The sequence below is a fragment of the Fukomys damarensis genome, unplaced genomic scaffold (assembly GCF_012274545.1).
Source record: "Fukomys damarensis isolate Sample0158 unplaced genomic scaffold, DMR_v1.0_HiC HiC_scaffold_37, whole genome shotgun sequence".
In the NCBI taxonomy this organism is placed as follows: Eukaryota; Metazoa; Chordata; class Mammalia; order Rodentia; family Bathyergidae; genus Fukomys; species Fukomys damarensis.
In genome coordinates this window covers 55,118,585-55,143,638 of record NW_022900949.1, presented here as the reverse complement: position 1 = coordinate 55,143,638, position 25,054 = coordinate 55,118,585, and the positions used below count along the sequence as shown (strand labels likewise).

The 25,054-nt window shown below is 35.2% G+C and overlaps 1 protein-coding gene across 1 annotated transcript in view; it reads left to right on the top strand.

Annotated features, from left to right (window-relative positions):
* Atr (ATR serine/threonine kinase) overlaps positions 1 to 25,054 on the top strand; it is a 101,709-nt gene that overhangs the window by 19,739 nt on the left and 56,916 nt on the right. Inside the window, exons 16-25 of the mRNA XM_010608182.2 lie at positions 1,304 to 1,489; positions 5,355 to 5,447; positions 6,369 to 6,499; positions 11,379 to 11,522; positions 13,756 to 13,849; positions 14,742 to 14,867; positions 17,498 to 17,704; positions 18,481 to 18,594; positions 20,685 to 20,800; positions 24,899 to 25,019. Of these exons, the coding sequence (XP_010606484.1) occupies positions 1,304 to 1,489; positions 5,355 to 5,447; positions 6,369 to 6,499; positions 11,379 to 11,522; positions 13,756 to 13,849; positions 14,742 to 14,867; positions 17,498 to 17,704; positions 18,481 to 18,594; positions 20,685 to 20,800; positions 24,899 to 25,019 (1,332 nt within the window). The remainder of the gene's footprint in view (positions 1 to 1,303; positions 1,490 to 5,354; positions 5,448 to 6,368; positions 6,500 to 11,378; positions 11,523 to 13,755; positions 13,850 to 14,741; positions 14,868 to 17,497; positions 17,705 to 18,480; positions 18,595 to 20,684; positions 20,801 to 24,898; positions 25,020 to 25,054) is intronic.

Here is a 25,054-nt window from a genome sequence, read left to right as displayed (position 1 = left end):
GCATTTTTTATTGAGCTATACACTTATTGATGCTATACAAGTAATTATATCTATAGAAAGAGACAGCTGCCTTCAACTGTAGTATGTCTATGTTTACTATTTGGTTCCCTGATTATAATTTTATAATTATAAAAGTAGTTTCTTGCTACTTTTTAAGTTTAAAATGTTTATTACCAAAATGAAAACTGTGAGACTATGTAGGCCTAGTTTCTTGCTACTTTTTAAGTTTAAAATGTTTATTACCAAAATGAAAACTGTGAGACTATGTGGGAACAGAAAAACCTTTCAGAAATACATGACTTTTTTTTCTTTTATGTTAATTTAGTTTATTTTTCATAATGTGCCAATAACAAGTCTCTTTCCACATGATAGTTGTATTAATTATATTTATTCATCTTGAGAGAGTAAATGTCTTGTGGAGGTAGAATAAGAAGTAAGTGTTTATGGGGTTTATGCTATATGTCATACATATATGTATATGTATGTATGTAGCTTATACTATATGTATCTACATAACTTTATGAATTGTTTCACTTAATCCTCACAGTGACTTAGTCATATAAAGTTACATATCCCTTATCCATAAGGCTTTGGACCAGATTTCAGATTTTTTCAGATTTTAGAATATTTATATATACATATAATGGGTGAGACCTAAGCCTAAACATGGAATTCATATTTATTTTACGTAGCCTGAAAATAATTTTATACAATGGTACGCTTGCATTTTGACTGTACCTATCACATGAGGTCAGGTGTGGAATTTCTCCTTGTGACATCATATCAGGTCGGGTCAGCTCTCAAAATGTTTCAGATTTTAGAGCATTTTGGATTTTCAGATTAGGGATATTCAGTCTGTATTACTATGTGTTTTATAGATGATCAAAGTAAAGAGAGGTTAGAATAGGTGACTTGTCCATGTACCAATATAACTATTAAATTAAAGCAATCTGACCAGAAAAACTCCTCTTAGTCACTATACTGTTTCCTCTCAGAATTTGTATATCTGTAATTATTGAGTTGATAATGTAATAAAGCCTTAGAGAAAACTAGAGCTTTCCTTTTAAATTTTATTTCAAGATAAAATCTTATCACTTCTGTTCCATACAAAACATGGTAGACCTAGTAGGAGAGAACGAATTAAAATTCTTTTCCAGTGCTTTCTCTTAGTATCATTAATACATTCTGCAACCTGGTCTAGAGCTCTTGATTTATTAATAGCATGTTAAAAATCAACATTTTTTTTTTCATGTTGTTAGTAGGAAGGAAAAAGAAACCATTTTTTTAAATGTCTTTGTGTTAGAATGAAACAGAAATTGAACTGGGGAGCCTATTGAGACAGGATTTCCAAGGATTGCATAATGAATTATTATTACGTATTGGAGAACATTATCAACAAGTTTTCAATGGTTTGTCAATACTTGCCTCATTTGCATCTAGTGATGATCCATACCAGGGTCCAAAAGATATCACATCACCTGAACTGATGGTAAGGAATTTGCTTGAGTGTTTTTTTGTTTGTTTGTTTCTCTCCTTGTTTGTAACTTTTAATTATTAAATCAAAGAAACATTTTTTTCTTTCATTTTTCTAGTTGCTAGATATTTCTTTAAATCTTTAGTTGAGATTTTTATTTTGACAAAGCTTGTTGCATGCTTACAGTAAAACATTAGGAACATATATTAACTTTGAAAAATGTGGGTTTTCAGGTGATTTTGAGAATTACTTTCTACTAAGTAAAAAATGGAGTTTTTCTTTAGTTTTTAATTATATATTAGATTTGTAGTTCTTTACACACAAACACTCCCCATTACCCTTCTTTGACAAAGCAAACTAATGAGTTCTAACTGTAATGTAACCCATTATTTGATTGAAAAGTAATTAGATGATATGCTATCCTTTTTAATCATTCTCTACCATCAATGTGTATCTGAAATCATATTATTTCCTTTTTCATCTGAAAAAAATACAAATCTTCAGCTTGTTTTTTTTGTTTGTTTGTTTTTTTTAATTTTAATTCCCCTTGTTCCTTTAAGAAACTCAAAGGGATACCAATACAAAATCTTCAAAGAGTTTTCTATTTTTGTTATCTCATTTCCCATTAAATGAACCTATTAGAATTTGACTCTGGGGCCAGGGATTTAGCTCAGTGGTGCCTGCCTTGCAAGTGAAAGGTCCTGAGTTCAATCCCATGCACCCAAAAAAAAAAAAAAAAACAGAGTTTGACGCTGTTTTTATTACTCTTCTGAAATTCTTCTTTGTCAGGGTTTTGCTGTTAAATCTAATAATCACTTCTTACTCAACTTTTCAGTAGAATTCAACGCAGTTGACCATCCTTTACTATGTGGCATGCCTGTATCACTGGTGTGATTTTCTCTGTGGTTCACTGTGGACTTACTGCTTTTAGGTCTTTGTTGGCTTTTCCTTTATCTGCTTTCTCCTCTAAATGTTAGAGTGACTCATGGAATTGTAACTTGCTCTTTTTTGCTATCATCATTCTTTTTTTTTGGTACTGGGGATTGAACTCAGGTCTGCGCTTGCAAGGCAGGCCACCAAACTGCTGAGCTAAATCCCTGGCCCTCATCTTTCTTTCTTTAAATCATCTCTTTTAGCCCTTTACTTTAATATGATACACAGAATCTGCACCCAAAAATGCATACACACTTCATCAGTTCACCATACTAATGTCTAGAAGCTAATGACCACCACTTTGAGTACCTCTTTTAATTGTAAAGGCCAAAAGTAACTTGTATTAATCGCATGATATCTCAATAAATTTGGTATTAAAATATTTATACAAGCTTTTTTCCCCTTACGTATACAGTTTTTTGGAGGACTTTGTATATATTTTGATGATTTCATAGTTGAAATTTCAGCTTAGACCTCCTTTGAGCTTGGAACTTTTGAGTTTAAATCTTGGGAGAAAATGGGTGCCATACACACAAATGTTTAAGTGAAACTAATTTAGTGAAGGGGCTCTTTCCAATGTCACGGGCAAGGATAAGGTAGCCAGCAAGGAGAATGAAGGAACACAAGGGCTGCAAACAACATATAAGTTAATGTTTCCTTTAGTCCTAGAAAGGAAAAATCATGTCACTAGCACTTAGTTGAGAGCTAGAACCATGAGAAAAGGCCCTCTTACTATAGAAGGATGCAGCTACTGCTAGAACACCTCAAAACACAGAAAAAGAGGAAATAAAAATATCATATCCTCTCTTTCTGCTTTCTCTTCTCTTGTTGGTGCAGCCTGTTGACAGAATTCAGTGATATGCCAGGGGCAAGGCATTCTAAGTGAGGGAGTTTAGCCAGCCCCATAGAGCAGGGCAAAAGAAGGCATAGAACAGATCTGAGCATAGTAAGAGAGAATCACTAGCAGAGACCAACCAAGTTCCTTTTTTTTTTCTTGGTACCGGTGATCAAACTTGGGACCTTACACTTGTAAAGCAGGCGGTGGGACCACTGAGCTAAATCCCTGGCCCCTAAGTTCCTTTTGATAGTATCTACTCATCTGCATTGTCAGCATTGTTTAGCCATTGAAATATAACATATCCATTAGAGATCTTTATTGCTGTCAGTGCTCTGTGGTACAGTGTATGTTTGCCATACATAAGGTTCTGGGTTCAATCTACAGCACAAAAAACAAACAACAATAAAAAAGAAAGTAAGAAGTATTTATTTTCCCTCCCTGTTTCTCCCCTAGTCTTTCCTTTCTCAGGAAATTATAAATTGCACCATTTTGTACCTACTTGATTCATTCAAAACTCAAAGTATTCATGAGAGTTTTATTTAAGAATCACAGGCTCTATAGAATCAAGGATGTATAAAATGAGTGAATTTTGACCTACTATGCCAAAGCTGAGTCTCGGTCTTAAGTCAGAAGTTTATAAAACAAAATGTAATTTGGGGCTTGAAAAACATGATTTTCTGTGCTTGTCAAAAGACAAGTTTATCACAGTATCTAATCTTTAAAGATACATATACATTAAACTCCTCTTATTTGTCCCTTCTCCTTGGCAGTGCCTGTAGCCTGGAGATACCTAAATTAGATGTCTTGACATCAAGCCATGCAACTTTCTTCTAGACTCAGAAAATAACTTCAGTTGCCATTTATTCTTAGCTCTTCTACTTGCTATTTTCCCTGCCTAAATATAAGAATTTGAGAAAAGGGATTCTTATTTATAGAGTAGTCACATTCACAGTTTATGATAATAGTAAAATCTTAAAATTCAACATTTTAATATATATGTTATCTTATTTAATCTTTAATGCAACTGTAGGCAGTAGTATGTGCTTTCATGTTCTCATTTGACAGACTCAAAGGGTTTAAGGAACTTATCTAAGATGACACACTAAAAAGTGCCAAAATTGGAGTCAAGTATAGTGGTACAAACCTGTAATCCCGGCACTCTGGAAGGCTGAAGCAGAAGGATAAGAAGTTTGAGCCTAGCCTGGGTAACTTGGTGATTTTGTGAGTTCTGACTCAAAATTAAAAAGTGGGGGGCTGGAGATGTAGCTCAGTGAGATGACCCTGGGTTCAATCCCCAGCACTGACCTTCCAAAAAAGTGTCAAAATTGGGATTCCACCAAGGTTTGGCTGACTTAAAGCTCATTCTTGCTTCTTAGGTCCTTCTATCAAGAAAGAATTAACTGGTCTGGGGATGTAGTTTAGTGGTGCCACCACTCAACTCAAAAAATCAAAGTCCTGAGTTCAATCCCTGGTACCAAAAAAAGAAAAAAGAAAGAAAGAACTATTTCCTGAGTTCAATCCCCAGTACTGAAGAAAAGAAAACAAAGATTTAACTCTTTTTACTTCAGGAAACCTACAGTGGCATGGTCAGTGATAGCTCGCCTGCATTGTTAATCCCTGTGGACTTGTTTCACTTTGTCATTATGACATCAGAGGATATTGACCCCTAAGTCAGACCATTGTTTGACAGGAATTTATCCTTAATCAAGTGCTTTTTCTTACACTTAGCTTTAAATGCTGTAGTATAAAGACAACTACTTGTCTTTCCTATTGTTTTTTCCATCTTCTCTCCAGTGTGGATCCTGATGTGAAACATGTCCTGAGGATCCCATCCCAGCTCAGCCCGTGATTCAAAAAAAAGCTCATGATTTTCTCATTGTGCTGTATTGTTTTTAATCATATTTTGTCGTGAGGGTTATAATTAAGTTTCATTAATTTCTTTACGAGATATGAAAATACATGCTTTTGGAGAAATTTAATTCATCACATTTATTCCAGTTTTCTAGTTGTATAAAATGTAAATGATACTAATTAAATAATGGAATTGTCATTTTCAGAAATTTGGTCTGTATAAAACTTTATAATATCTTTTTGTTTCCCTTTACTTAGGCTGATTATTTGCAACCCAAGTTGTTGGGCATTTTGGCTTTTTTTAACATGCAGTTATTGAGCTCCAGTGTTGGCATTGAAGATAAGAAAATGGTAAGTTGATGGGCTGGGAATTTAGCTCAGTGATTCCACCACCTGCCTCACAAGCACAAGGTCCCGAATTTGATCCCTAGTACCAAAAAAGAAAGAAAATGGTAAGTTGAGTTCCAAAGTGCTAGAATTTATGTAGACCATGCAGAAGACATGATTTCTGCTTCTATCTGCAAACATTCAAAGAAAAAAATAATCAAATATTTGATATTGTGTATTGTTAAATACTTTCGTAAACTTTTGGAAGTTTTAACTGTTCATCACTATTAGTCATTCCATTTACTTCAAGAATTTTTATAGTGCTCTTAAATTCAAATGATTTTAATCTCTGGGCCCGATAGCACACATCTGTAATTCCAGCACTTGGGAGGCTGAGGCTGGAAGATCACTGCATGTTCAAGGCTAGCCTGAACTACATAGCAAGACTCTGTCTCAGAGAAAAAAAAAAAAAAATCAAATGATTTCAATTCAATTCACTTTATATTTGTGCTGAATAGAAGTTTGGGATAGATATGAAAAAAATTGAACATGTATTGTGTCCTTAATAAATTTGAAAATTTATTGTTCTAGAGGACCACTGAATCAAAATAACAAATCACTTTAAGGGGAACAAAAAGCAGAATTCAGCTTATATTTTTCAAATTCCTAATTTCCACATAAGTTGATTGAACTGGCCAGAACTTACTAGACTCTTTGTATTATCTGCAAATAGATGGTACCCTGATATTTGGGAAGAAAATACTTACCATTAGGGCTCACCTACTTCTGGCAACTTGTTTATAAGCTTTGTTTTCTTTTGTCTGTTTGTTTTTCTGGTACTGGGGATTGAACTCGGGACCTTGTGCTTGCTAGGCAGGCGTAGCACCACTGAGCTAAATCCCCAGCCCTCATAAGCTTTATTTTAAAGTACTACTTATTTTATAGGCCCTCAATAGTCTGATGTCTTTGATGAAGTTGATGGGCCCCAAACATGTCAGTTCTGTGAGGGTCAAGATGATGACGACCCTGAGAACTGGTCTTCGATTCAAGGATGACTTTCCTGATTTATGTTGCAGGTAAATGACTGCCTGAGTTCATTAGAGTTTTTACACTTCCCAGTAGCACTAACTTGAATTCCTTATCTCTTTAAGGGAAATTAGGTTTAAATCATAAAAAATTAAGATAGGAAGGCTGTTTGTTTTGAAAAAGGATTGTATTCACTTCTTTAAAAATACTTTACTGTGGAAATCTGGCGTACTGGGAAACAGTGTTATTAGTGAATCCCTATGTCCTTCTTCCCTCCCACCTCAGCAGTCACTGATATTGCTAATCTTATTTTATGTATTAAGCCTGTAACTTTTTAGGTGGAATATTGTAAAGAAAATTCCCAAATCACACCATTATACTTGTCAATACTCCAAATATATCTAACGGATAAATGAATTAAAAAATAACCATCAGGAACTATTTTATTTTGCAGAATTAGTGAGAATTCCTAATATCAGCTAAAACTCAGACCATAATCACATTTCTTTCAGTTGTCCCAAAAGGTATTTTCCCCAAAGCACAGTCGTTTTATTTGAATCCAAGTCTAAATATGGTCATCAGATCACACATTTGGTTTGTGGCTTCTTAAGTATCTTTTAGAAGAAGACTTGCCCTTTTAATTCCCTTCTTATACGTCTGACTTCTTTCATTCTCTGAACATTTTGGCATATACTGTTTGACTGAATACTGATTTTAAGTTTATCATTTTGTCTCTTCCCTCCTTCCTGTATTTCTATATAAACTGAGAAATTAGATACAGATGCTTGATTAGGTTTGGTTTTTTTTTTTTTTTAAATGAAAAATACTTCACAGTTGAGGCTTTATACTTGTGTTTTCTCCCAACATGAACCACATACTCTCTGATTGTCCACTTTTAGTGTTGGTAAGATTAGTAGGTTTGGATGTTAACAAAATGAATCCCTCTATAATAAATTCTTAGTAATATTTCATCCAATGGTTTAGTATTAATTAATAACTATTCCCTAAATCCATCAATTTTTTTTTTTTTTTGGTACCGGGGATTGAACTGGGGTCCTTTCGCTTGCAAGGCAGGCCACTGAACCACTGAACTAAATCCCCAGCCCAATCCATCAATTCTTTGCCAGTGAGATTCTTCTTAAACAGATTGAAACATTAAAAATTATTCGGAAACAATTTATATGGAAAAAGCAGTTTATATGATAGTCATGATAAATGATAGACTTGAATATTTCCTTTTATCAATTTTCAAAATGTACATTATGTGCCCTACCAACTGCCACTGAAATTTTTGCTTTCTTTTCTTCTGTTCTTTTGACCACATACATTACTGTTTGTTAAATTTTAATCCATTAAAATCACAAATTTTTTTTTCTCATTGAGTTTATCGGTACATTTTAGGTATACAGTACAGTTACATTCATCATTGGGATCTTGCACCTGTACATGGCAGGTCTTGGTTCTCATTTTTTTCCCCTTGTCCCAGCCCTCCCTTCACCCCCTCCTTCCCTCCCCATTTACAAACACTTTATTTCCATTTTTTCATTTTCTCATATTTTTTTCTTTTCCCTTACTATTATTATTCTTTGCCCTACCCCTCCCACTTTCCCTACACCTTTAGCCCCTTTCTTCCTATTTCACATTGTCTATTATATCATTAGGATCTTATGTACTATTATAGTTTTTCACACCAGAGAAACTATTCAGTATTTACACATATGTGACTTATTTATTTCACTTAGGAGTATATCTTCAATATGTATCCATTCTCCTATGAATGAATCTGATTTCTCATTCGTTATGGCTGAGTAGTATTACATTTTATAGAAAAACCACATCTTCTTTATCCAATTTCCAACTGATGGGCAAATGGGCTGTTTCCAAGTTTTAGCTATTACAGACTGTGCTGCTATAAACATAGGTGCAAATATATCACTGTGATATGATTCTTTTAATTCTTTTGGGAAGATACCCAACAGAAGGATGACTGGGTCAAATGGAACCTCTAGGCCCAGCTTTTTGAGGTATCTCCATATTGATTTCCATAGTGGTTGCACCAGTCTACACCCCCACCAACAATGGAGAAGGGTTCCTTTCTCCCTATAACCCTGCCAACATTTGTTATTGTTTGATTTCTTGATAGCAGCCATTCTTTGTGGGTGAGGTGGAATCTCAGTGTTGTTGAATGAAAAGGTGAAGTCACAACAGATGCAACAGAAATCCAGAGGATCCTCAGTACCCACTCTGAGAACCTGTACTCTAATAAAATGGAAAACACAGAAGAAATGGACAGATTTCTAGATACTTATGAATTACCAATATTGAACAAAGATAAAAATATTTTAAACACCCCAATTCAATTAGTGAAATTGAAAATGTAATTAAAAGTTTATCAACAGAGAAAAGCCCAGGTCCTGATGGATTCACTGCTGAATTTTACAAGATGTATACGGAAGAACTACTGCCACTACTCTAAACTTTTCAATGAAATAAAAGGGAAGCATTACTTCAGAATTCATTCCTGGAAGCAAGCATCACTTTGATTCCCAAACCAGGGAAAGACCCAACTAAAAAAGAACTGCAGGCTAATCTCCTTAATGAATATAGATGCAAAAATCCTTAGTAAGATACTAGCAAACAGAATACAGAGGATTATCAAGAAGATCATACATCCTGACCAAGTCAGATTTATTCCGGGGATGCAAGGATGGTTCAACATATGTAAGTCAATAAATGAAATACACTGTATTGACAGTGTCAAGGACAAAAACCATATGATCCTCTCAATAGATGCTGAAGAAGCATTTGCCAAATTCAAAACCCATTCATGATAAAAAAAACCTGCAAAAAATTGAAATAGATGGTCTATATCTCAACTTAATAAGGCTATCTATGAAAAATCAACAGCCAATATCATATTAAGTGGCCAAAAACTGAAAACCTTCACGTTAAAATCAAGAACAAGACAAGAGTGCCCACTATCACCACTCCTCTTCGATATAATTCTGGAAACATTAGCCACAGCAATTAGACAAGAGAAAGAAATTAAAGCAATAAAGATAGGAAAGGAAGAAGTTAAACTGTCAAAAACAAGTATCTAGGAATCAGTCTAATGAAAGAAGCAAAAGACCTCTACACTGTAAACTACAGCCCTCGGAAAAAAGAGATCAAAGAGGATATAAGAAAATGGAAAGATATCCCCTGCTTCTGGGTAGGAAGAATCAACATAGTGAAAAATGGCCATACTACCAAAAATGATATACAGATTCATTGCAATGCTGTTTGAAATTCCAACACTATATTTCACAGAACTAGAAAAAAGAATCCAAAAATTCATTTGGAGCAGAAGAGACCTAGAATAGCCAAAGCCATCCTAGGCAACAGAGACATGGCAACTGGTATAACAATTCCCAATTTGAAACTATACTACAAAGCCACTGTGATTAAAAGCAGCATGGTACTGGCAAAAAAACAGACCTGAGGATCAGTGGAACAGATCAGTACAGCTCCAGATGTACTCAGCTACATCCTCTTTGACAAAGGAGCCAACCATCATCACTGGAGGAAAGATAGTCTCTTTAATAAATGGTGTTGGAAAAAGTGAATTTCAACCTGCCAAAGATTAAAACTAGATCCTTATCTTTCACCATGCACTAAACTAAAATCCAAGTGGATTAAAGATCTAAATATCAAAACAGAAACACTAAACTTGCTGGAAGATAAGTTAGGAAGAACTCTTGAAGACATTGGCATAGGAAAAGACTATGAACAAATCCTCAGTAGCACAGGAACTAGCAGATAGAATCAACAACTGGGATCTCATCTTACTAAAAAGCTTCTGCACTGCAAAAGAAACCATCAACAGAACTATGAGACAACCTACAATGTGGGAAAAAAATTTTACCAGCAGCTCCTCAGACAGAGGACTCTTATCTAGAATATATAAAGAACTCAAAAACAATCAGCCCCCCAAATATAAAGACTGCATTCAAAAATGGGCATCTGAAATGAACAGACATTTCTCAAAGAAGTAAAAGCAGCAAGTAAATATATGAAAAAATGTTCCACATCACTGGTCATTCAAGAGATGCAGATGAAAATCACAATTTTTATGACCAAATTTTTCCACCTATAGCCAGTAGGAGTCTCTTCCAACTGACATTTATGGCTTTTGGTATGATACTTTATTCTATAGATTCTCTGCTCTATAGCATGATAAGATGTCCTACATTCATCTTGTACATTTCTGCCCCTGGTCCAGAATCAGTAATTTTTAAGGGTTAGGGTTAGGGTTTTTGTTTTTTTGAGACAGGGTCGTGCTGTGTATTTGAAGCTGGGCTTGAACTCAACTGTGTAGTCCACTCTAGCCTCCAATTCATGGAAATCTTTCCTCAGCCTCCCAGGTGCTGAGGTTACAGGTGTGTGCCACTGCCCAGCATATATCAAACTTCTTGTTTTTATTTATTTATTTATTTTTTGGGTTTTTTGAGACAGGGTCTCACTATGTAGTGAGTCTGACCTGGAGCTCACTATGTAGCTCAGGCTGGTCTCGAACTCCCAGTGATCCTCCTGCCTCAGCCTCCCAAGTGCTAGATTACAGGCGTGCACCACCACGCCCAGCTATGTCAAGACTTTTTTTTTTTTTTTTTTTTTTTTTTTTTTTTTTTTTTACTTTGCACTTGCAAAAGGCAGGCCACCAAACGGTTGAGCTAAATCCCCAGCCCTATATCAGACTTCTTAAAGAATTAATCTTGCTCTAGAATACTGGTTTTCATCTTGCTTTTTGGACTTAATATTTGGAAATTGCTTTGGTTGAATATATAATACTTATTTTTATGTCATTTTTAAAAGTGGCAATGATCTCATTGTTTCTTCAACTGTAAAATAATAAAAATAGTGGAACTTAATTTTATTTACTTTTTCACTTAGAGCTTGGGACTGCTTTGTTCGCTGCCTGGATCAAGCTTGTTTAGGCTCCCTTCTCAGTCATGTAATAGTAGCTTTGTTACCACTGATACATATCCAGGCTAAAGAAACTGCAGCTATCTTTCACTACCTCATCATTGAAAACAGGTATGGTAACTGAAATTCATATTAAAAATAGCAACTATTTCTACTGTATTTTAATGTCTTAAAGTTTTAGGATACTGTTAGTAATATGAAACTCCACTTTTTTTTTTTTTTTTTTTTTTTTGTGGGGGTCACACTATGTAGTTGAGACTGACCTGGAACTCACTATGTAGCCCAGGCACCTGGTCTCTAACACACAGTGAGCCTCCTGCCTCAGCCTCCTGAGTGCTGGGATTACAGGCATGCGCCACCACGCCTGGCTGAAACTCCACTTTTTAAAGTTTAGAGTTTATCAATAAATTGAAATCATCATTTAATTACATATTGAGTTGATACTGTTTCTGTTATGTTAATTGAAAACTCATTAATAGGTCAGCAATTTAAAATTATTTTTCTTAATCGGTCAAGGTAAAGCTAAATTTACCTTTCTTACAGTTAGAAGACAATCAAATAGTATGAAAAGGGTTAGGAAGAGTATCTTAACAAAGTGAGACCTTGTCTCAAAGAAAGAAAGGGGGCAGGAGGGGAGGAAGACAGGAAGGAAGGAAGGAAGGCTGGAGGGAAGGAAAGACAGACGGACTCTTGATCTGCTTCATTTCAGTGTACAGTGATGTTTTAGGTTCCCTAACTAGTAGACTTCGTATTACTTAGCTTGATATTTAAGGCTTTCTGTAAGCTGATTACATCTTATTTCTTATGTTTCATTTTGTTTTTTTGAGGCAAGGTCTTGCTATGTAGTACAGGCTGACCTTGAACTCACTATATGTATCCCAGGCTGGCCTCTAAATCTTGGTGATCCTGCAACAGTCTCCCAGGTGTTAGGATTAGAGGCATGCACCACCATGGGTGGGCCCTTTGAACTCCAGATGGTTTTTAGCTTTCACACTAATTTTTTTTTTTGTACCGGGGATTAAACTTGGGTCCTTGTGCTTGCAGGGCAGGCTACCGAACTGCTAAGCTAAATCCCTGGCCCTTCACTAAATGTTTTATGTCATAGTTTCCTCTTGAAAAGTTGGGATTTAAGTATTTATATTTGGACCCAGAAATATCAGAGTATTTATTGAAAAAAAATTTTTTTTGTACCAGGGATTGAACTCAAGTCCTTCTGCTTGCAACGCAGGCAGTGGCACCACTGAACTAAATCCCCAGCTCTAATTTATTATATTGTAGGCTAGTTAAAAACTGTACCCTTGGGCCAGGGATTTAGCTCAGTGGTTCTTCCACCTGCCTTGCAAGCACAAGGACCCGAGTTCGATCCCTGGTACCAAGGGAAAAAAAAACCTGTACCCTCAATCAGGATTAGTTGTATATTTTTATTCAAAAAATTTTATAAGAATTTGTATTTTGAGGTTAGCTATGGCTGTCTGTTGGTACACTACATATCACTCCTAAACTTAATGAACATTTTTATTTGTTCATGATTTTGCAGTTTTCGCTGAGCTCACCTGGTCATTTCTTCTGTGCGTCTTATCAAAAGTCATTTTTAAAAAAAGTCCTTAGTGGGCCGGGGATTTAACTCAGTGGTGCTACAACTGCCTCGCAAATACAAGGTCCTGGGTTCAATTCCTGGTACCAGGGAGTTGGGCGGAGATAGAATGGAATCGTCACTAGTGTGGCCACGTTCAGCTACCATTTAGTCTAGGGTGGGCTTTTCCATCTTTCCATGTAGTCTGAGTCTGTTCCTCTTCTGTGTCCTGCCTTTGTTGATGGCCAGACTTGCAGGATGATTCAGAGTTCTCCATCATCCAGATGTGGAAGCTGCTATGCTGTTTTTAACATATAAGCCTCATGTGGCCACAATATGTTTTCTGCCACAGTCTGTTTGCAAAACCAAGTTTCACTCCTATTCAGATTAAAGAGGGTGAGACTATATGTATTGGTGTGTATACTGAGGAGCAGGGTTTATTGTGGAGGCTACCAATGTGATAGACTATGATAGAATCATTTTCTTAGTTTTATTTTTTTGCCACTATAAGTTTAGCTGAGCATTCTAGGTGCTGTTAGGAATGCTTCGCATGTCAGTGATCAACTATATTCTTTTTTTTTGGTACCGGGGATTGAACTCGGGACCTTGTGCTTGTGAGGCAGGTGGTGGGACCACCGAGCTAAATCCCCAGTCCAATCAGCTATACTTTTAAGTATAAATTAAATTGGACTCTGTTCCAGCTTTTGCTTTACATTTTATCAGTATTCATATTCTTGGCAAGTAATTCTTTGTATTCCAACTGACCATTAGGGATGCTGTGCAAGATTTTCTTCATGAAATATATTTTTTACCTGATCATCCAGAATTGAAAAAGATAAAAGCAGTCCTCCTGGAATACAGAAAGGTATTTTTTAAATTACAGTTTGGAAGCTATAGATACAAATTGTTCACAACTTTTAGTTCATTGAATAAAGATCCTTTGCAATTGTTAGGAATAATATAATCATATTCTGATGGCTATTTCCTTCTGATTAGATAATGATTCCATAAATCCATGACTTTCGGAGGAAAGTTGTAGCATTTAGATTAAAGATGTATATCTTAGATAGAGCAGAAAGGAAATACTGTTCTTGTACCTGCCTAGGTCAATAAATCTTTACAGTTCCAAGCAAGAAAGTTGCCCAAACTGCATGCCCTGCCAGAAGAAAGAAATTCTAGTGGGATGATTCTGGTTTTGATGTACTGCAAATCATGGAATAATTATGTCAGGTCTAACTGATTCCTGAGTTTTAGAGGGGCAATAATATATAGTTCCAACATTCTGAAGTTTAGTGAGCTCTCTGAAATTATGAAAATATTAATGGTGATTTCACAGCATTTCTGGACAGAAAGGATACTTGACCTTGGGTATCACATTAAGTAGTGCAAGGAAAGATTGAATTATTTCTGTAGACTTGGTTCAGTGCTATAATATAGCCCTCTGTAAATTAGGGGAAGCTTGTATTTTTAATCAAAAAGCATTTGTTTTAATAACTAATTTTCTATTTAGTTGAAAGAAAGTCTTTCTTCAGGTCTAAAGATTTTAGAATAAAATCCTTTTCCCGGTGAAATACTAACAGTTACATGTACTTTGAAAAGGAAGAGATGGAAACTTTGTTATTTTTTACAGCTGATGTTATTGGAGTATAGTCTGACTACTTTAATGGAACTCTACAGATTTTCAGGTAACTATCAGCCCTTCAGAAATGGTTGTAAAGAAAATTAAGAAGGTGTGTTTCTCTATGTTCCTTTTATAGGAGACCTCTGAGAGTACTGATCTTCAAACAACTCTTCAGCTATCCATGAAAGCAATTCAGCATGAAAATGTAGATGTTCGTATTCATGCTCTTACCAGCCTTAAGGAAATTTTGTATAAAAATCAGGTAAGTTCAGCTCCTCTTGAAAAAATGTAATCATTATATATTACATACATGAACTTTTAAAAGGCACATTTTTGAGATACTATTCGACATTTAATAATTTAATAAAGGCATTCCTAATGTAAATATAATCAGGTATGTTAAGATAATGTGACTTAAAAACTATTGGAAAGAAAGGTTAGAGGTTTAAAGAAATGATAACAGATTGTTGGGGCCAGGGATTTAGCTTAGTGGTTCTGCTGCCTTGCACTTAAGTGCAAGGTCCTGACTTCAGTCCCTGGTACAAAAAAAAAAAAAAAAGATAACAGGTTGTCATTTTTATTTGAGACTCAGTAAATTAATGGAAGATGTCAGTTTTCTTTTTCCTAGATTATCAGATGTGAATCAATAATCCATGAGATATCCTTTAGCATGAATCCTAGAGATTTGCAATTTGTTGTTGAATGGTCATGATTTCATGGTTATATTTTAGGTCACTGAATGTTCCTAAGATTCATGTATTTATATTTCAACAGTTTATTTGTATCTTCTAACATAATTTTCTATAGGTATCTATCATATTAAAGAGCAGCAATTTTGCCATTTTATATTTTGAATGAATTAAATGTTTTAATGAAGTTGAAGTTTTAAACTATTTCAAGGAACCTATGAATTTTGTTATTTTATTTGACAACATAATGCAGATTATGTGTAATCTTGATAATAGTGAAAGCTACTTTTTTTTTTGTACTGGGGATCAAACGCAGGACCTTGCACTTGTGAGGCAGGTGTGGCGCCACTGAGCTAAACCCCAGGCCCAAGAACTACTATTTAAAATACCAGGGGCTGTGGATTTAGCTCAGTGGCAATACGCCTGCCTCACAAGCACAAGTTCCTTAGTTCAATCCCTGTACCAAAAAAAAAAAAAAAATCACTATAAATGTATAAATTAGAAAAAAATTAACTGAGTTAAATTTTTGCATATTAGGTAAAGATATAAGGGCCTAAGGACCCTCCTGACTTACTGGAATACAAAACTAAATTATTCTTTCCATGATAGAAGTGAGAATTTACTTAGGAAGAAAGATATACATAATGGTAGTGTGTGTATGATTTTTGGGGCAGTGAACTTCTGTAACCAAAGTAGGTAGGAGCCAACTTGGAGAAGATTCCACCAAGTGTGAGGAGGCTTGAATTTCCTCAGATGTTTTGCCTTCCTGTGTATTCATATTGTCAGAGTCATAGCCTCACTCCTTGCCCTACAACTAAACTAAACTGAAACTACCCTGTGCATGGCTCTTGCCCCAAACTGCTACATGGGTGTCATATAATTTAAAGGACTTATATAGCCTTCTAAAGTAGTAAAGAGACTAATTAATAAAGAATCTCCCCTCAGTACAAAGGTTTTCTTGTTTAGGTTATTTTCGAGCAAGTAGCACAGTTATATTCTAATGTAAGGTGACTTATGTAAAGTAACTTTGTCTCTATCATCATCTGCTACGTTGAACTTAGCAAATCTGAGCACTCAAGGTAATTTCTTATACTCTAGGGGAAAACTACAATTGCTCTGTTTGTGTTCTCTGTTACAAAAGATAAATCACATCTGATATTTCCCCGAGAAGTGTTCAGTAAAACTCAGATGCTAATAGATTACCCAGCAAAATAAGAAGGGAAGTTTTCTTGTAGGATTCAGAGGTGAGATTGAATAGTCTGACTGCATAAGACATAGTTGCTGCCATAGCTTGTTAAAGGTTTTTTTTTGGGGGGGGGGTCCCGGGGATCAAACTCGGGTCCTTATGCTTGTGAGGCAGGCGGTGGAACCATTGAGCTAAAATCCCCGGCCCCATTAAAGGGTATTTTTTAAAGTAAGAATAAGTTTAGCATCTGGGTATAGCTGGGTAGATTTACTATAGATTGGTAAGAAGAAAAGTAAAAAACTAAAGGTAAGGAAAGCTTAGAGGATCCATGAGGAGATAAGAAGGAGAACCTAGAGACAAATGTCTTTCCAGCCATATCCCAGCAGATACCAGCGCATAACACCTAGGAGTAGAGAGAAGGAAAAGGTTCTTTCCCAACTTTGTGGCATGAAGTAAAATCAAAGTTGAATTAAGCCCTAGAATAGTGCTATCCAGAAGAACTGTCTGTGAGAATGGAAATGTTCTGTATCTGCATTAACAGGAGCCACTAGCTACATATGGCTACTTTGAGCACTTGAAATATAAGATTGAGGAACAACTTTTTAATTTTGCTTAATTTAAATCTACATAGCCACATATAACTAGTGACTATTGTATTGGACAATGGTGCTTGTGAGCCTGCTAAATAAAAAATACCAGAGCATGATGTTGACATAAAATAATAGGATGGGAGGTCAAAGTTTTTTATAGTGGATACTATTTGAGTACATGAGAAACAAATTTTAAAACTAATTGTTTTAGAAGTTCACATTTTAGCCAGAGATATAAGGAAAGATAACTTTAAGAATGGTTGAAGCCAGGCTTGGTTGTGCATGCCTGTAATCCCAGCACTTGGGAGGATGAAGCAGGAGGATTGCTTTAAATTCAAGGGCAGCCTGGGGGCTATATGAGTGAGTTCAAGGCCAACCTGACCTACATAGAAGTTATGTATAAACTTTCTTTCTTATTTTATTTTAGGAAAAACTGATAAAATATGCAACTGATAGTGAAACAGTAGAACCTGTTATCTCACAGTTGGTGACTGTGCTTTTGAAAGGTTGTCAAGATGCAAACTCTCAAGCTCGATTACTCTGTGGAGAATGTTTAGGGGAGTTGGGAGCAATAGATCCAGGTCGATTAGATTTCTCAACAACTGAAACCCAAGGAAAAGATTTTACATTTGTGGTAAGGAGTGGTAATTTGAAATGCCGAGATTTCTCGGTTTGTAGTTTCATTTACAAAGAACAATTTAAATTATTCTTAGTAACAACTTGATCTAAATCAGAAAGTTTGGGTAACTATATATATTTCTTAATACTATTCTGAAAACCTTTATCTGAAAGTGATAAAGTTTGACCTCAATCTAGTGTACTGTGTTCTTGCAATTAAAGCTTCCTGACCTAAGTGTGGTATTACTTGAAGCCTAATGATTTAAATATTACTATTTAAACACTATTGCTACTGTTTGCGTGAGAAAACAATTTCCTAGGATATTCTAATAGTGTGTGTCTTAAAAAGATTTTTGTAGTCAAATGAGTTTCGGAAATCTGTGTAAAGAATTAAACCGAACTTTTAATGTGTCATTATATATTCAAGTGGAGTGTATATTGAACTTATCTCTTAAGAGTTTTTTTCTCAAATGACTCAGGTTTTATAGAATGCAATTTGAGAAGTGCTGTATATTTAAGTTGCTTTTGAAGAGGGAAAAACAAACTGCAAATTGTAGAGTTATTGAAAAGTTGAATTCTAGTATTCTTTAAAAACTTACTTTAAAAAATTTAGATTTTGACTTCTTAGGTATAGATTATATTTTAGCCTTAGTTTGAACCTCAGTATTCTTACCTTTTTCTAAATTAAATTTACTTAGGAAATTAATTCACCATGGGAAGTACAATTCACTTTAAAACAGTCTATATGCCAATCATCACCTTTTCTTTTCTTTCTGTTCTTTTTTTTTTGAGACTGGAGTAGAAGATTTAAACTTTGCATATGGGTTATTGATGGAGTTAACAAGAGCTTACCTTGCATATGCAGATAACAGCCGAGCTCAGGATTCAGCTGCTTATGCCATTCAGGTAAAAATGCCTTCCCATAGTAATCATTATTGGCTTTACGTTAATGATGTCTAGTAAAACAGTTGTAAATTTTATAGTTGTGAAACATTGATTTTAGCTATCATTTTCATCATCAAAATAATATAAATTCATCATAAACATTTCAGAGAGTACAGAAGTATACCATTAATACATTATTATAAGTACTTGAAGATTTTTGAGATTAACTTTTTTTTTTTGGTACTGAGGATCAGAAATATAGGCGTGGTGGTGCACGCCTGTAATCCCACCACTGGGGAGGCTGAGGCAGGAGGATCACTGAGACCGCCTGAGCTACATAGTGAGTTCCAGGTCAGTCTCACTACATAGTGAGACTCTCTCTCAAAAAACCAAAAAAAAAAAAAAGGTGGTGCACGCCTGTAATCCCACCACTGGGGAGGCTGAGGCAGGAGGATCACTGAGACCAGCCTGAGCTACATAGTGAGTTCCAGGTCAGTCTCACTACATAGTGAGACTCTCTCTCAAAAAACCAAAAAAAAAAAAAAGAAAAAACATGCAGGAAGAAAGGAGTTAAGAAAATTTCAGAAACTCTTGAAGAATATTGCTGTGAACAAGAATGAATAGAAGAGCAGAGTAAAGATGGAAAAAAATAATCCTATGTTTTATGTTCCTTAGGAAAGTTCATCAGAAAAAAGGGATGATATAGGAGTGAACTGATGTAATATTTTGTTTTATTTCTTTAATTTTTTTGGTTCAGGACACACATGCTAAGAATCCATTCTACCACTGAACTATATCCCAATCCTGGTGTCTTATTTTAAATAGGCAGAGTGGTATGGAATATAGTGTACAGGTGAAAAAGGTAGCCTTAATTTAAAACAGGAATAACCCGGAAAGAAAACACAACATAAGGACACAGATAGCTTGCATAGATTTAAGAGTAAAAGTTGTGGAGGTCTCCTGATTATTTCGTTTTCTCCATGAAGTAAGAAGGCCTTTAAATTGTAAGCATGTTAGTGTTTTTAAGAGTCTAAATGATCTTGAAACCAAAAAGAGAATTGCTGATATAGTAAGTCTGTTACTAGAAGACAAGAAGTTTACTGTTAGAGTGACTTTGCTAAACATCAGAAAAAGCTGTCTTACAACAAAATTTTAATAACATTTTAAAGTTAAATGAAAGGTGGAGTTTAGGTACTTCTTTGAACTTTTTAGATGCTTCTTGTCTTCGTTTTATTAAAAATACTAAGTATAGGGCTGGGGATTTAGCTCAGTGGTTCTGCCACCTGCCTCGCATGCGCAAGGACATGAGTTCGATCCCCGGTACCAAAAAAATAATAATAATACTAAGTATAAGTGTAAAGTACACATTTTACCACACAATGCTCATATTTAATAAATAATCAGGAAAATATCTATTATATATAAATTTTCAGTGGGATAGGAAAGAATAATAAGCAATGTAAGATACTATATTCTAATGTGTCTGTTTTAAACATAAACATTTAGGGACAAAGATTTTTTTTCTTCACCTACAAAGTCCTCTTTTTTAAAAAAAAAATGGTTGAAAGGAAAATTTAACCATTTAATCTGTGGACCTAAAAAGTAAATTGGTCTTTAACATTTGCATCCTATTTTGAGAATTTTAAGCTCAGTGTTTAGGTCTATAATTTGTGGTACCCTAAGATTTTTTACCATTTGGATTTATAGCTGTTTTCAGAAAGACACCAAATTGTAAGGATCAAGGTACACCTTAGTGGCAGAATTAATGGTTAGCATGTAAGCTGTACGAGCAATCCCTACCACCAAAAAGAAAAAATTCAAAGAGTATAATTCCATAAATATAGATATATCAATTTTTTCTCCAAATTATATCACACAGTATCACAAACTGGTTTCATATTCAAGTGCTGCTATATCTTTGTATCCCTGAATTAAGTTACATAAATAGTTCTAGGTATTGAAATAAATGTGCTATGGAAGTTCCCAGCTCCAATTTTATGATTCTGTGTATTTTTCTATGTATTTTGTATCTATTATATGTAGTACACTGAGTAATAAAAAGGTTTACCAGCTTCACTGTGAACTTACGAATGTAAAATATGTGTTTGTAGGAGTTACTTTCTATTTACAACTGTGGAGAGATGCAGAATAATGGCCCGGGTCAGCATTTGTGGAAGAGATTTCCTGAGCATGTTCGGGAAATACTAGAACCACATCTGAATACTAGGTATGGAGACTCATTTCAACTATTTTCACAACTTATAAAAATTACTCTTTTTCATGGTTTTTTAACATTAAATGTGTTTTTAACCTAGCGTGATAGCACACACGTTATCCCAGCTCTTCAGGAGATTGAAGCAGGAGAATCACAAGTTTGAGGCCAGCCCAGGCAACTTAGATGCTGTTTCAAAGTAAAAAATAAAAAGAGCTGGGTTTTTTAAAAAAAGCTGGGTTTGAATTCAGTGTTAGAGCACTTGCTTATTGTGCTAAAAGACCCGGGTTCAATCACTACTACTCAGGGCTTGGGGATTTAGCTCAGTGGTTCTGCCGCCTGCCTCGCAAGCACAAGGACCTGAGTTTGATCCCTGGTATCAAAAACAAAACAAAATAAAAATGAGAAGTAAAATGTCTTCATTTGGTTAAGTTCTCTAACTTTTTAAGTATTTATACTATTTTTTAAGCTTAAAGTATATTTTTTTAATTCAGCAGTCAGTATTATTTCAAAAATTTTTACTTTAATTTGGATATGCATTGATTTTTTTTTCTTTTTTCTTCAATACTATGGATTGAACCCAGGGTCTGCACAAAAAACTACAGTCTCAGCCCTTTTTTTATTTTGAGACAAAATCTTGCTAAGTTGCTCACACTAGGTGTGAACTTGAGTCTCCTGCCTCAACTTCTGAGTGCTGGGATTACAAGCATCGACAGGTTTTAAATATAGATATTTAAGTGTTTAGCCTTTAATAACAAGTCAGGTTTTCATCCCTTCTGGATTTTCTTCATCAATATATTTTTCTTCTATTTTTAAAAAAGCATTTTCTATGTTTTTGTATAAAATTAAATAACTTTGTCAGGACTAATAAAATCTAGATAATTAGGGATTATTTTTAGTTAGAAAGTATAATGTTAAGATATTCCAGGTCACATGTTTACAGGTACATGATTTTGGATAAATTTCTGTTTTGAGCGTTAGTCCAGTGCCTAGACCGTCAGTAAAATTACTTAGGAGAGCCTTGAAGTTTGTAGAGTATTAATTTGCTAGATGATATGTAGAAAACTTTATAATGTTTTATTTCTTACACTACCACTATTGAAAATTTAGTTACTAGCCTGAAGTATAAAATTAAATTTTAGTTTTCTTTTTTGAGGAGCCCACATTTCTGTCATTTTTTTGATTTTATATTTTATTTAGTACGCTTAAGATATTTTAAGACTTTCTGTGATCTACTAGATCACTAGATGGCCTTTGGAGTTGCACCCAGGTTTGAATCTTAGCTCTGCAATCACCTGCTCTGAATTCTTGGTCAGGTTATTTGATATTTCTGTTTTAGTGTTTTCATTTCTCTATTCCTTTTTTTTTCTTTTTTTTTTTCCTCACTATGTAGTTTGGGCTGACCTTGAACTCACTATGTAGCCCAGGCTAGCCTTAAATTTGCGGGTGATCCTCCTGCCTCAGTCTCCTAAGTGCTGGAATTACATGATGCACCAAAATGTCTGGCTATAATTTTCTCATTTTGATTAGTTTTACTCATCTCATATGATTATTATTGAGAATAAATGAGATAATATTAAAATATTCTTAGCAGCGTGCCTGACATTTAGTTGCTAATAAAATATGCTTATTCATTCTCAGCTTGTGAAATAAATTCTTGGGTTTTAGGGCGAGTTTGTGGGGATGGTTCTTGCCTTCTCCCTAAGAGTTGTAGAAGCCAGCATTTCTGCCTATGTGATATTCTTTCACAAGAGGCAACTTACAAGTGGTCATGTACAAAAGTGATCTTATGCAACCAATGAGAATTCTTATGAGCTACTTTTGTATCTGAGAGATTAGATGTTTCCCAGCTGGTGGAGGTTAGATTTACCTAGATGAGATCTGCTCACTTACATTACTGCCTCATAAAATAAGAATCAGTGCGGGGCAGTTACAATGGAGTTCAACCTCTTCTGTATGAAAGCTTTTGTATGAAACTATAAAATACCAGATTATCCAGCTAGTAGATCAGTTTTATAGCTTGAACTGGTTGATGTTTACTCTTTGGGGCCCGAGAGAAATCAGAATTTCTTCAAACTATATCCATATCCCCTTAAAATTTTTTCAGTTTAAGGACAGGGATATATCTCAGTTCAAAGTCCTGGATTCAATCTCTGGTACCACAAAAACAATTTTTGTTTTCAACTGAGCTATGTATATGTAATCACTAAGCTTGGATTAGGGATGCCCATACCTGGAAGATTTAATTTTTAGATAGACCAACTACAGTTCAAACTTACCACAGAAGTAACCTGAGGAGAAACCATCAGGATGTGACTAGGCTGAACCTGGCTTGTACCTCAACAGTAGTACCTGAGTGGTACCCGAGCAGTATCCAGAATAAGACAGTCATGGCTCTGATGGGTAATTAGACCTAAAGGGAGTGAGATCTCACTTTTCAAAACAGAGATAGGTAAAATAAAGGGTAGAAACCAGCTAAGTTTACAAATTTTATAGTGAGAAACAGAGTTTTTGGGGGGAGTAAGGAAGTATAGGAAATTAGATCATTGGCCGAAAGTTATAGTGTGGTTGGTATAGGTGATTTGAGGAGAGTGATGGTGATTTGAAATATCCAGTGGAAAATGATAGAGAGCTATGAGGAAAACTTAGAAGGCTTTGTGGATGACATAGAGGACTACCGATGTTAAAGACTATGTATATTTACTAGCACTAAACTCATAAGCAAGTTGGTGATTTTCCTCTGTCAATACAATATTCTCAATATCGCTTCAGGAAGGGAAGTTATTTAAATTGATCTGAGGATAGGAGGTTGACAGATGGGTACAAGTGGTAAAGAATGTGTGGCAGTGGAGTCAGTAAAAGCTGTTAGCAAGAGAGTACTAAAGAGAAGGAACATAGAGAATAAATTGGTTAGATGAAAAGGTACACACAGGAGGATATAGATCAGGAGAGTTAGCCTGGTGAAGGGACAGAACATCTCATTGAGAGAGGGCAGATATGTTGGAGTAACTGGCTGAAAGAACTGCACATTTAGGAAACTCTAGCAATAGAGTGATATGTCTACATAGTTGGTTTTGGAAGTAAAGATATTTTTGTACTAGTAGGGAGCCTTAACAATTGAATAGAGAAGAAAGTCATTAAGAGTCTTGAGCTTGATTAAGTGGTGTAGCCAGACATTAAAGCCACTGAGGATAGTAAAACATAAAGAAAGAAAGAAGGAAAGAAGGAAAGAAGGAAAGAAGGAAAGAAAGAAAGAAAGAAAGAAAGAAAGAAAGAAAGAAAGAAAGAAGGAAGGAAGGAAGGAAGGAAGGAAGGAAGGAAGGAAGGAAAGAAAGAAAGAAAGCAAGCACTGAGCAACGTGCTGCAAGTATCAATGGGCTTGGTAATTATTGAATTTAGTAGATGCCCTTAATGAAGAATATTAAAAAATAATATACATGCATGGCTTGAACTTCAAAGGAGCAAGTCTTTCTTATGCAGGAATGGAGTTGGAAGGGTCTGAAGTAGATTCAAGTCCTTACAAGTACTCGAATGACTTCCCACTTCACTTTTAAGAAAGACAGGGCCGGGGATGTAGCTCAGCAGCACAGCGCCTGCCTGGCAAGTGCACGGGCTTAAGTTTGATTCCTGGTACCAAAAAAAAAAGGATAGGAGAGTGGTGTCTCAGCACTTTAGGAGGGTGAGGAAGGAGGATTGCAAGTTCCAGCCCTTGGCAACTTAACAACTTAATAGGACCCTGTATCAAAATAAAAAAATTTTAAAAGGGCTGGAGATGTATCTCAGTTCAGACGCCCCATTGATCCCTATTATGTACTACTTTTTTTTTTTTCTAAGGATAGTATGAAAGTGTTTTTGTGTTTTTGTTGTTGTTGTTGTTTTGTACAGGGATCAAATTCGGGCCCTTGCACTTGCAAGGCAGATGCCGGAACCACTGAGCTAAATCCCTTGCCCTGAAAGTGTTATTCTTAATCAGATTTCAGTAAGACAAGTAGTATGTGGTTAAGTCAGTGAAGGAGTTAATGTTATTTCTTATACTTTCTTTATAAAAGTTCTAAACAGATATATATATAGATATATATATTATTTTTAATTAACAATTTTTCAAAATTACAGATATAAGAGTTCTCAGAAGTCAACAGATTGGTCTGGAGTAAAGAAGCCAATTTACTTAAGTAAATTAGGTAATAACTTTGCAGAATGGTCAGCGTCTTGGGCAGGTTATCTTATAACAAAGGTAAGAAGAGAACTCTACATCATTCCTCAACTGAA